The sequence below is a fragment of the Elephantulus edwardii genome, unplaced genomic scaffold, assembly GCF_000299155.1.
Source record: "Elephantulus edwardii isolate Elephantulus edwardi_28Jun2011 unplaced genomic scaffold, EleEdw1.0 scaffold00015, whole genome shotgun sequence".
Lineage (NCBI taxonomy): Eukaryota > Metazoa > Chordata > Mammalia > Macroscelidea > Macroscelididae > Elephantulus > Elephantulus edwardii.
This window is the reverse complement of record NW_006399765.1, coordinates 11,983,817-11,995,818: the sequence shown is the minus strand read 5'-3', so window position 1 is coordinate 11,995,818 and position 12,002 is coordinate 11,983,817. Positions and strand designations below refer to the sequence as shown.

Genomic DNA, 12,002 nt, shown 5'->3' with positions numbered 1-12,002 from the left:
CTCCCATGAGGAATTTTCATAAATATACAAACTATGCCAATGTTTTTAAATGTTGCTGAACCTAGAATACAACAAATAATCAAATCCTAGAAGCAGCTGAAATTGTCCCAATCCAACCTTTCAAAAAACTACTGAACCAGGAAGACAAGGTCACACTTGGAATCCAAAGCTGCCACAAAGAGATTCATGACTGATCACATGCCTCATCAGGAACAAAAAGTGACCTCAAATAAAAAAGCAACACAAAAATCCCAAGATGGACAGGGCAAGAAATAAATGAGGGAGGAGAAAGGGTAAGAGACTTTGGGAGGCCTTTTTACAATAGCTAGATAAAAAAAAATGTGGGGAAATGAAAGAGGACAGTATCAAATAATTTTTCTATAAATTCAGCAAGCTGTATACATTTTAAAGACACTGCTCCACCCACAAAATTCTCCCTCATCAATATTTTGATCAGTGACTTTGTAGAACCCTCCTAATCAAAAGAGGGGGGGAATGTACAACAGAATTTCAAATTATGAAAGAACTCAGACATTTTTAGAGACATAAAGGATGGATTAATCCATAAAACTATTGCCCTGAGATAATCTTTAAACCTTAAGCCAAAAATATCCCCTGATGTTTTCTTAAAACCAAAAAATAGTTTAATGTTAACTATTCTCTGCCACATGAAGAATACTCTACTAAAGATCTACTGATGTGGGATCAAACTGACAACAGCAAAACAAAAGGTTAGACAGCAAACTTAAGGGATGAAAATTGATGTTAATGAAGAAAGAACAATTGAAAAAAGAAGAATGAAAATAGCTGCACAACTTGAACATAATGTCACCGAACTAGACACGTAGAAGGTTTTTAACTGGGCATGTGTTTGCTATACATGTTGTTGTTGTTGTCGTTGTATGGCATTAAGTCAGAACTGACTCATAGCTAATTCTCCAGTGGGTCTTCATAGGCTATAAATCATACAGGAAAAGACTGTCCATCCTTCTCCCTCAAAGAAGCTTGTGGATTCAAACTGTTTGCCTTTGGGTTGGCAGACTACATCCTAACCCTCTAGGCCTCTACAAACTCAAGAAAAAAAATTTTTAAATAACCTTGAAAGTTAAGTTTGAACAACTGGGAAAAACTTTGGCACCATCCCTCACACAAAGAAAGCGCAGAGAAAGAGCAGCTCTGGTCCATCAGTCGCTGTTGGTAAGTCTGCCTTCAAGGCGGAAAGAAAGCTCACACAGGGCTGGGACATTCTTTATCCTGACTGTATTTTCTTCCCTCAGAGCACAGCATGGTTTATGGCACAAAGCAATTTACCATTTGGTTCCTACAAACGAGTCTTAGGATAGATCTTACTGTTTTAGCTGTGCATGACACTCAAAATCAAAGGTGAATTGAAACACAACATGAGGACATAAAGCTAAGGAAAAAAGATGGCCAGAACCAGAGACAAAGGCCCACGTCACAGGCTCACATGATACAGAGGGGCCAGGGCCAGACCAAAGGCAGAAGAGTATTGATGGTGACCCCTGACCAGCCTTGTCCTGTGGGAGCAGCAGTAGACGTGCTATGTATAGAGAGGGAACCAGATTGCAGAGGGCCTAAAAACAGGGTTCTTCTCATTCTCACTATCTGCAATATTCTCCAATGTATTGCCATTTAGCAGGAAGGGACCTGTAGCTGGTCTCTGGAGCCTGTAAACACACAGGAGGGGACTGCCAGGCCTTTTCCCTCAGAGCCTCTGAGGGATTCAAACTCTGGTGGCTTCCCAGAAGGGCATGACATTCGGGTTAGTAATGCAACCCCCTACAAAGTGGACCACCAGGGGTCCCTATTCTCCAATGCAGAGGGCCTTAAAAAGAAGAGCGTTCTTCCTAAAAAGTTCTCCCCATTAAAGAGCAGTATCTGCAATACGGTCCAATGTCCACATTAACTACGAGAAAGTCAAAAAGCCTCAGGAAAGCCTCACTGACCTGTATAGAGTCGGTAACACTTGCCGGAGCGGTTCCGACCGCCACGCCCCGCTCGCTGGTTGGCAGAGGCCTGGGACACGGGGACCACCACCAAGCACTCAATAGCAGTCCTGGGGTTGTAGGCGCGGAGCTTCACGAAGCCACAGTCGATGACGTACACGATCCCGCTGATTGTGATGGAGGTTTCTGCCACGTTGGTAGCCACTATTACCTAAGTCCCCGCCAAAGGAGAGAGGGGATGAAAGTCACTCGATTCTTTGCACTTTCAATGAGCCACTAAAAATCTCAAAAGTCTAAAAGTATTATATTTTAGGGCATCATTTTTATCGTAGGAATACGCAATGAGGGTTGCAGAGTGGATTATATTTGGGGGTAGGGGGTAGGGTTTGGGGAGGTGCAGGGGGATTTGTATACCAATGAGGGAGTTTTTCTTTTGCTTTTCAAGGAGAGGAGCAAATGGGGGGTGGGGGGAGGGGTTTGTGCGGGGAGAAGGGTGCAACAATGAATGAATGGAATTCCAAAATCTCTGTAGATGTTCACTGAAATGAAAAATAAACAAACTAAATAAAAAAAAATTTTTTAAAAAAAACCCCAAACATTGATACTCTTATAATCGTATGAGCTCTGTGGAACATTCCTCTGTGTCTGATTTTTCTCTCTCAGCAACTGATAGAATATTGACTGATAAAGTATAAGCTAATAAAGCCTCACACATCTAAATAAAAAAATCTCAAAAGTCTCAAAAAATATTTGCAATATAGTAAGAACTGAGAGAAGCAACTTCTCTCTGCGAAGAAATGTTTCTTTTCTGCAAAGAGCAAGAGTTTTAGACTCTGGGTACCTGAGCTTGACTCATGCGTGGCCTCAGAGTATCCATTTCCTCATACATGAAATACACACACCCCACCCCCAGGACTGCTTAAAGGGAAGAAATAAGGATAAAATGAGGAAAGCTTGATATTTAGCACATGATCAATATTCAACAAATGCTAACTGTTCCAAGATAGCTCAGTGACACAGAGGACAATTAGGCAGGTGGAAAATAAGCAAATCAAAGTTACCAGCTCTGATAATTACTGTCAGGGTGGGCCTTCGGTGGAGCAGGTTTCTAAATCTTTACAATTCATCTGTTCACTTTGCACTGTTAAGATCTGCTCACGGAAACATGGCCTGAAAACTTACCTTCCCATTTAGCAAACTTTATTATAAAAAAATTAGCAAAAGAAGGGTGAAAAAAAATGTTGGCTGCTGCCTGGCCTCCATTACTGAGTTTTTAAACATGCATTCTACAGAAGAAACCTAGTTAAATGGGTTTAGGGGATAGAAAATAGCATTTCAAATTCTCATGGAATCTAGATTTTTCTGGAGCCACTGAGGTTGGATAAGCCATTGAAACTACTGTCCCCAGATAATCTCTATTCCTTAAACCAAAAATATCCCCTGAAATCTTCTTAAACCAGCTTCCTTCCTTCATAGCCATGGACAGGCAACTGACTCATAGCGGATGCTCCAGCGGGTTTTCAGAGGCTGTAAATCACATGGGAAGAGACTGCCCGTTTTTCTCCTGCAGAGCAGCTGGTAGATTCGAATCGACTGCCTTTGTGGTGGCAGTTCCTCTTTATACCCACGAGGCCACCAGAGCTCCCTGCACAGTATAAGCTTACATACTAAGGAATCCCTGCCTCAAGCATTACAATCCTTTAAGATCTGGCCATGTGGGAGCAAAGTGATGACAGCCATTTGAAAGAACAGACAGGAAGATCAGGAGACAGTGAGTTTATGTTAAAGGAGGAGGAACAATTTGGAAAAGGACAGTGAGAATGTTTGCATAACTTAAAGAATGCAACCAACACCACCGAACTGGACTTGGAGCAATGAAAGAGTGCAAGCTCTGTTGTGTCCTGTTTTTTAAAAACACTTTCCAGTGAGCAGCTAAGGGGTAACAACAGGATTCCAGGGAGCCGCAACACCATGGGTCATGAGGACCCTCTCACCTTCCTGACGGTGCGGGGGACTCGTTCAAACACTTTCATTTGTTCAAAGGCAGGCAGTCCTGCGTACATGGGCAGAACCCGCAGGTGTCTCTTCATCCCAGTGCGAGCCAGGGCACGGGCCTGCTCGACCAGCATGGAGACCACGGTCTCCACCTCCTCCTAGAGACATGGAACCAGGAAGCAAAGAAATGGGCATCAATTCAGAGCAATCACCTATCATACTGAAAGAAAAATGGGAGCTGGGTTCAAGATTTGAAGTCGGGTCAGCTTCGTGTATTTCAATGCACTCACAGGCCATGTTGGGGAGGTATTTAATCATAAACTAACAAATGATGGTGCCCATACGGTGAATATTTACAACTGTACCATGAATTACAGAAATACTAACCGCAGAGAGTGGGAAAGCTCCTGATAGAAAAAGCAACGGCTATTTCATGTAGTGTTTATGAGAGGTGGCAAGAAAAGCATTTCATGTATGAGGACAAGCTGTGGCATATAAAATCATGTCCGCTTTCCCCAGGAAAGATTACTGAACTTCGGAAAACGTGTGACAGTGGAAAAGATTACAGCAGAGGGTGGTTCCACACAGTGAGTGCGACAAACCCAAGGGAGCACGTGGGCAGTGCCCCTTGAGATGGTTTTCCAGTAATGTGGGCACTTCCCACCTCCAGGGTGAGCTCCCAGTAAAAGAGTTACTGGGAAAGGAGGCATGAGGCAACAAGAAGCATGCTTCAAGAGGTGCCAAATGCAATTTTGCCCAACAAGACCCGTCTGTTGGCTGACTTATCTAATTTATTTTGGAAACCACTGATGAATTTAAAGTACAACGCACCCTATTGCAGACAGAACCAGCAGGAGCTAATGATTTCCTGATAATCTAATCAGTAGATAAATGACATCAACCCCCCAAACATTCAGGGAATTACATAACCACAGAAGATAACAAAACAAGAAATGACTACGTAAACAAGAGAACTTCCTGCTAATGTTGGCCTCACATCCACAGGTCTCCTCCCAACAGAGAAGAGGTCCACGGGCATTACCTGGCCAGTGAGAAATGCTAATATGTCTCCATCGCCCTCGGTCTGATGAATTTTCACCACTGTTTCCACAGTTGATTTGATATAATCTGGAACAGGACTGGAAGAGTACAGGATAAATCTATCATCCTGATATGCTCATTATTATAGATCAATTACCCTGATAATCTGGCAGCAAAAAGCCTCATGAAATTTCGTTTGAGCCTGCCCAGCGGTAATTAGTACATAAATGAATCTGAGAAATAATTACCTTTTCTCTCTTTTTTTTTTTAAATGCAGCATTCAATCATAATCCGTAATTATATGTAAAATACGAATTTTGTTGCTTTATTTACAAAAAGGAAATATGTCCATATAAACAGACATTCTATCATTTGTTTGCAAAGATCCCTGGCCACTGAATGCCAGGGCAGTGGCCCCAGCACTGAACCTCACTCTCTCTTGGGCCCATTCTCCCTCCTGACCACTGGCAGCGTGGGTGCAGTTGACTGGCGCCCTCTCCAGGTAGGATGACCCAGAAGTCAAGCCCACTAGCCTCTCGCTATACCAGCCACTGGACCAGGCTCCTGGCCTCTGACTGATCACACAGTAGATAGGCGCAGTTATTAGGATGGCTCCTTTCCTATACAAATAGGAATCTCTGGATGGAGTAAATGGTTACACACTGGGATGCTAATGAAAAGTCTAGGTGTTCAAATCCACCCACAGGTACTTTGGAAGAAAATAAACTTCCAAAAGGTCTCAGCTATGAAAATTCTTAGAATTCTTTCTACTCTGACACACTGGTTGGAACTGCTAGCAACTGGTTTAATTTTATTTTTTTCTGTCTATGGGGTGGGGGCTGGGGGTATACAGGTGTCCCAAAAAAGGAGAGGACCAGGTCTTCCTGCTGAGGATGTAGAGAATCTAATTCCGATCCACTCGTCCCGAAAAGGATCAAGCTTTGCCAGCATGTTCTCTCTCCATCTGAGCTACTGACCACTGATTGATGGAAGTGTTCACAGTAAGTGTCTAGAGTTTAAACGTAATCAGTGGTGATGCTGAACAGGGTTCTAGAAGATGCTATTGTGGAAGCATGCTGCTTATCTCAAGCCCGGCCAGGAACGTTTAGTGCTGCGATTCTCCATCCTTCCCTGTGACAGGCCCAGCCTCCAAGCACCCGCGGTAGGAATTCATGGATCATCAAACCTTTGCAGATAAAAGACATCCACTGGGAAGGTCCGCCCTTCCACTGTCAGAATCACACATGTATCCCGGGTCGGATCACTGGTTTCATTTTGATTAAAGAAATCTCGAAATTTCTAAAATTAAAAAAAAAAAAGAACACATCAAAAATGTTTTATTCCCCTTTGGTGGTGGTGGAAAGAACGGTTCACAGTCATTTCATTCAAAAAAAGAAATCATAAAATTGACAGAGTGAAGGCAGAAGTGGGAAACGCGATGTGTAAAAGACTGTGGGTTGCACAAGCATAAAAACCAAATTCTTATTTTTCTTACTGCAATTTTGAGGAATCATATTACAAAGACAGACTCTTTATTGAAGGTTTGATATAAATAATAAGACAAGATGTCAAAACTACATTAAGTATGCATCTGAGTTAACATGAGGCTCAAAACACTCAACGTCATGGAGTCACAATCAACTCACAGCTGACCCTCCAGCAAGTTTCCCGAGGCTATAAGCACCAAGGTACAAGACTGCCCATCTCTCTTGAGCAGAGCAACTGGTGGATTTGAACCACCTGCCTTTGTATTGGCAGTGCAACTCCCTATCAACTAGGCCACCAGAGCTCCCTAACATGCGGCTGCAGTATTAATTCTCTTATTCCTGTCCCCTGTATTTATTTCACTTAAACGAAAATTAGGTCAAAAGGTGTAATTAGGGTTAAGCACGAATCAAATCAGATTGATACATAGCTCAAATTAAGAAAGCACAGGTCTGATCACACAAGATAATCAATTTAAAAGAACTTTGACTTCTGTGAATTCCTTAAGGGAATCTCGCTGTATAGAGAAAGAAGCTGAGTATAATGTGTCTTTTGGGGCCAGAAATTCTTGCTCAAGATGAGAATGAGACTAAGATACAGCAGCAACAGAGAGGAACAGAGAACCAGACCTCAGTGTGGGACAGTGCTGAGTGGAGTCAGAGCTTGAACGCCTTCACCTAGGCTGGCCAAGAGATAGGGTGGAGGTGAGGGGCAGAGAACCAGACCTCAGTGTGGGACAGCGCTGGGGAGTCAGAGCTGAACGCTTTCACCTAGGCTGGCCGGGGGCAGGGTGGAGTGAGGGGCAGAGAACCAGACCTCAGTGTGGGACAGCGCTGGGGAGTCAGAGCTGAACGCTTTCACGTAGGCTGGCCGGGGGCGGGGTGGAGTGAGAGGCAGAGGGCAGTGGAGAAGGCCCGAGAAAGCAGCTGCCCTGACTGAAGAACTGCAGCCAAGGGCTTCTGAGCTGAACTGCAATGTGTTGCTTCCCTAATAATCCACATAATTAGAAGCGGGGATGGGGAGGAGATAAACTTTACTTCTGTGAATTCTTTAATAGGAATGCATTTCTAGCACCAAAATTAAAAATCTGCATTTATTTGTTTACTATAACCTTCACAGTAGATCTGTTTTCAGCTCCTTCACCTTGAGAAACGCTGAGCGAGTTGTTCCCTTTTTACTCTCCAGCACTAGATCTCTGCACAGGGTCTAGTAGTTTGCTTTGCCTTCCCGAGCTGCCCTTTGAAACCTCCTGTTGAGCTCTAGGACTTCAGCATCTCTTCCCTTTGTTTTGGCATCTCAATGCTTCAGTCCAATTTTCAGGGTCTCTTCTGACACCCATTAAGGTCTTTTCTTTCTCCTGTCTTTGTAGTGACTATAAAGGGAGCTGATGGGACGCGGGGCCAGCCAAGTCTGACCTCTCCCTGCTTCATAAAGGGGAACTATCTCCATCAATAATACCCATAGCAGCAAATAGATAGCTGCTTGGTCTGACATGCCACATGTTCCTGCACCTCTTTCTCCCAATCATTGGGTTCGATGTGCATTACTGACTCACAAACTTTACTCACAGTGGTGGTACCAAGAGGGGGGTTTATTAGGTAAATGGGTTGGGGTATAGGGGAGGCAAAGATTATCACCCAATGCAAATCCAGGTTTAGTCCAGCAGTCTCAGGCCAGATTAACAGTAAAACACAATTCCTCAATCAGTGAACGTCCTGGTTTCAGTTCAGTGGCACATTCAAGAACCCTCTGGTTTCCTTAATCATCCAGCAAGGTTTGCCTCAAAGCAGTTATAAGTAATTTTTCTTCCAATCATCCAGAAAGCAAAACTTTTAATGGAGGCCTTTATCTCAGGGCACATCTGGTTACACCTTGCCACAGTCTCTTCACACCAGTGCCACAGTCTCTTTTCTCTCCAGTACCACCATCACCAGGTCTCACTCTGCAGTGTGGAAAGCACTCTCTCTCTTATATTTAGTCCCACAGCTGCTGAAGATTTTTGCATGACTGTAGTTGGAGATCACTGGAGGCTAACGTAAAGGCTAAAAAGGCCAGCTTTTAAACTAACACCACAATGACCTTTTGCTTTCTTAATGGATGATGTCCTAATCTCTTCCTACAACTCATATGGTCTTTAATCACTGTTACTCAATGCTTTAATCTTATTCTTAATATGATTATTAATGGAGTAACAATGTCATTTTGAGGACTAAGGTGTGCCTGATACAGGCCATGGTCTTTTCATTCACTTGCTAGCACCTGAGAGCTGGACAATGACTAAAGATGACAGAAAAAGAACTGATGTCTTTGAACTATGGTATTAGAGACATGTGTTGAAGATCCCACTGACTGCCAAAAGAACAAAAAGATATGTTGGAGAATGGACAGCCAGAATGCTCCTTAAGGCTAAGATGATGAAGCTTCATCTTACATACTTTGGGCATTTTGCTAGGTGAGGTTATTCCTTGCAAAGGGGACATCATACCTGGAAAGGTCAAGGGATGGCAAAAGAGAGGAAGACCCTCAACCAGGTGGGTTGACTTGGTGACTAGGGCAGTGGGCTTCAGTGTGTCAGAGACTGTGAGGATGGTACGGTATAAAACAGTGTTCAGATCTGTTGTTCACAGGGTTGCTACGAGCAGTACTCAACTCGATGGCACCTAACTACAACAGCAACAGTTAATCTGAGGGCATTCAATAGCAGGGCTGGTGTCTTCCCCATCTGTACACGCCCACAGGAGGTGGCAGTGTGCTCTATGATTCTGTTGTTAGTTGTTGTTATGTCCCATTGATGCAGAACTGACCCACAGCTGACCCTCCAGCAGGTTTTCATGGGCAGTAAATCACACAGGAGATGACTGCCCATCTTTCTTCGGTGGAGCAGCTGGCGGATTCAAACAGTACACCTTTGAGTTGGTAGCACAACTCCTCACCACTCTGGAGTTTTTATAGGCCATCAGTTAGATACTTCCCTGAGCCTCCCACAGTAGTCTTCTGAGAGGACTGGCTCTTGGCAGTTCCTCCCAAACAGGTGGCCACCGTTTATACAATGGCACCTGGCCACTAGACCTGAAAGCTATAAAAAAGCCTAGCACAAGCTGTGGCCAATGATGGGGGAAGGGGAGAGTCAATCAAATATCTTCTTTTGGGGAATGGAAGCCCAAAATACAAGACAGCAGGGCAAAGGTCTGCAGGTGCTGGAGCAGAAACTGAAGCCAAAAACAGCTGGGTGGGTGAACACATTGGCAGAAGAGCCCTGACTGGAAAGTTGCTGAGGGTGCAATAGACAACCTCTCTGGCAGAATATTCCATTATTTGGTTTTTAATAGTATTCCCATTCTCCAACTCTATTCCACTTTCCCTGAGGCCTCACTGGGTCTGACTTTCTGTTCTCGTTAGGCCTGGCTATGTAATCTCATGTATTATCTTCCCTATCTATATCATGAATCTTTACAAAAGCAGCTCCAGTGACTCAGGGGTAATGAGTTGTAATGCCAACCTAAAGGCTGGCCATTCAAATGCAACAGCTGCTCCTCAGAAGAAAGATAAGAAAGATGGGTAATCACCTCCTGTGTGGTTTACAGTCTCTGAAAACCTGCTAGAGGGTCAGCTATGAGTCAGTTCCCATTCGAGACTGCATAACATCTTTACAAAATCTGTCTATCTCAGATTCTTAAACCCAAAGGGCACTGGTGAACTGCATCAAATACAAAGTGAAACAGAGGAATACTTCTAAAAGAGTAAAGTGGATTTAATTAAAATACTAGTATGCTATATATTAACTTCAAAGTTGTATAAGACTAAAAACAGACATAAAAATGCCAAGAAAGAATTAAGCTGTGCTGTGTAGAATTCCAAGCACCAATCTTCACTGCCTTTCTTCAGGGCAAATTCACAGGAAGCCACTTTAATGTGTCCCTGTGATGTGCACAGAACACACAGGTCCCACAGAAAGGATGAGCAAGCATGCCCCAAAGCAGCAAATAACCCAGGGGCAGAGAGATGTGCAAAGAACCAATTATAAAGCAAACCACCGCTCAATGGCCTACACAGGACTGACAATTACAATCTGAGAGAGTGAAAAAGATTAATAATTACTGGCTGGAGGAAAGGCTTCATGAAGGTGACACCACCCCTGGACTGAGCCTTAGAGGGTGAAAAGAAGGTGAGAACTGACTGGAAGCCGAAGGGCCATCCCTGTCGCAGGATGAGAGCAGAGAAGGGGCTGAGATGTGGAAGGGCTCCAGGCTGATGAGAGCCCTAGGTCTCAGGCTGGCTGGCCTCGCTTCTGCATGTTGTCTCTTATCAAACAGAGACACACCGCTAACCCCACTGCAAGACTGCTGGGATCTGTGTGTGTGAGAGAGAGAGAGGGAGAAAGGGGCACAGATGTGTATAAAATGGGATCCAGTGAGTGGCCATAGCTCACACTTAGCAGGGGTCTGAACTCCACGTTCCACAGGCGTGATGCTAACAGAGCTGTGCCTCACTCTGCTGGATGTTTTGGAGATGGGCAGTGGAGATAAGAGATTAGAAACAAGCACACTAATTAAGGAAGGTGTTCTACTGCAATGATTCACAGGTAAACTCAGGCAGGGGCAGAGTTAACGCAAACTGGTTCAGAGGTAAAACTGACAGGACCAGGCCATTAGTAAATGTGCACACACACACACACACACACACGAGGGGTGAGGAGCAGGAAGGAATGACTTCTTACTCAATCAGGACTAAAATAAGTCCCTAAAGCAATGGAGGAGGCCGGGAGGCTGAGTGCCTAACAAGAAGGGACTGAAACGAGAAGCTGCTCAGTCACGAGGCAGCTGCTGGAGGGCAGAGGATGGAGCCCAGGAGGATGCCAGACGCCACCAGCACAGTGTGAGCTGAGTCACGGCCATGAGGGGGCACCTCGAGACGAGAAGTGGCCAGCGAGGAAGCCTACATGACATCTGTAAGGGAGTTGAGAGAGAAAGGAGATGATGAACAGGGGGGAATCATAAGGTCGTACAATGTGATGGGTAGAGGGAGGAGTGGGTAAAGGAAAGGGGAAAGATCTAGTGTGAAAACCAATGGATATGAACTTTGTAAGTAAACCAGTATAAAAGAAAAATTGTATTTCAAACTAACAAAGAGATAGAGGGGAGATGGCAGAAGCCAGGGAGCTATAAGTTGGAAGAGGAAGAGGATCTGAACAAGGGTTTGGTGAATAGAACTGCAAGCTACAAAAAAGGCAAGTCAACCGGAAGAAAGATGGGGGCCTCGATAATTTGGTGCCTAAAGGAATCTGAGAGCCTGGAGAGTAAGAACATGCAACTAGCTTCTCAAGAAATACAGACAGCATTTGCTGCGAAGTCAGAGTGTCATCCTTTCAGCTTTTTTGTTTACCTTTCTCCTTTAGCTGGATATATAAAACATGCACAAGCAGAAATTCTAAGTTAGAAAGCAAATCAATATAATACCAAAAGCCCATGAATCTAGAGGCAGAGTCAAGAGTTAAATGAGTTCAAAGGAACTGGA

At 44.2% G+C, this 12,002-nt stretch overlaps 1 protein-coding gene across 1 annotated transcript in view; it reads right to left on the bottom strand.

The window, feature by feature from the left end:
- The window catches only part of DHX35 (DEAH (Asp-Glu-Ala-His) box polypeptide 35), an 82,424-nt gene that overhangs the window by 30,726 nt on the left and 39,696 nt on the right, over positions 1 to 12,002 (bottom strand). The window contains exons 9-12 of the mRNA XM_006881715.1: positions 6,190 to 6,302; positions 5,005 to 5,101; positions 3,962 to 4,120; positions 1,968 to 2,178 (exon numbers count right to left, since the gene is read on the bottom strand). Coding sequence (XP_006881777.1) covers positions 1,968 to 2,178; positions 3,962 to 4,120; positions 5,005 to 5,101; positions 6,190 to 6,302 — 580 coding nt within the window. The remainder of the gene's footprint in view (positions 1 to 1,967; positions 2,179 to 3,961; positions 4,121 to 5,004; positions 5,102 to 6,189; positions 6,303 to 12,002) is intronic.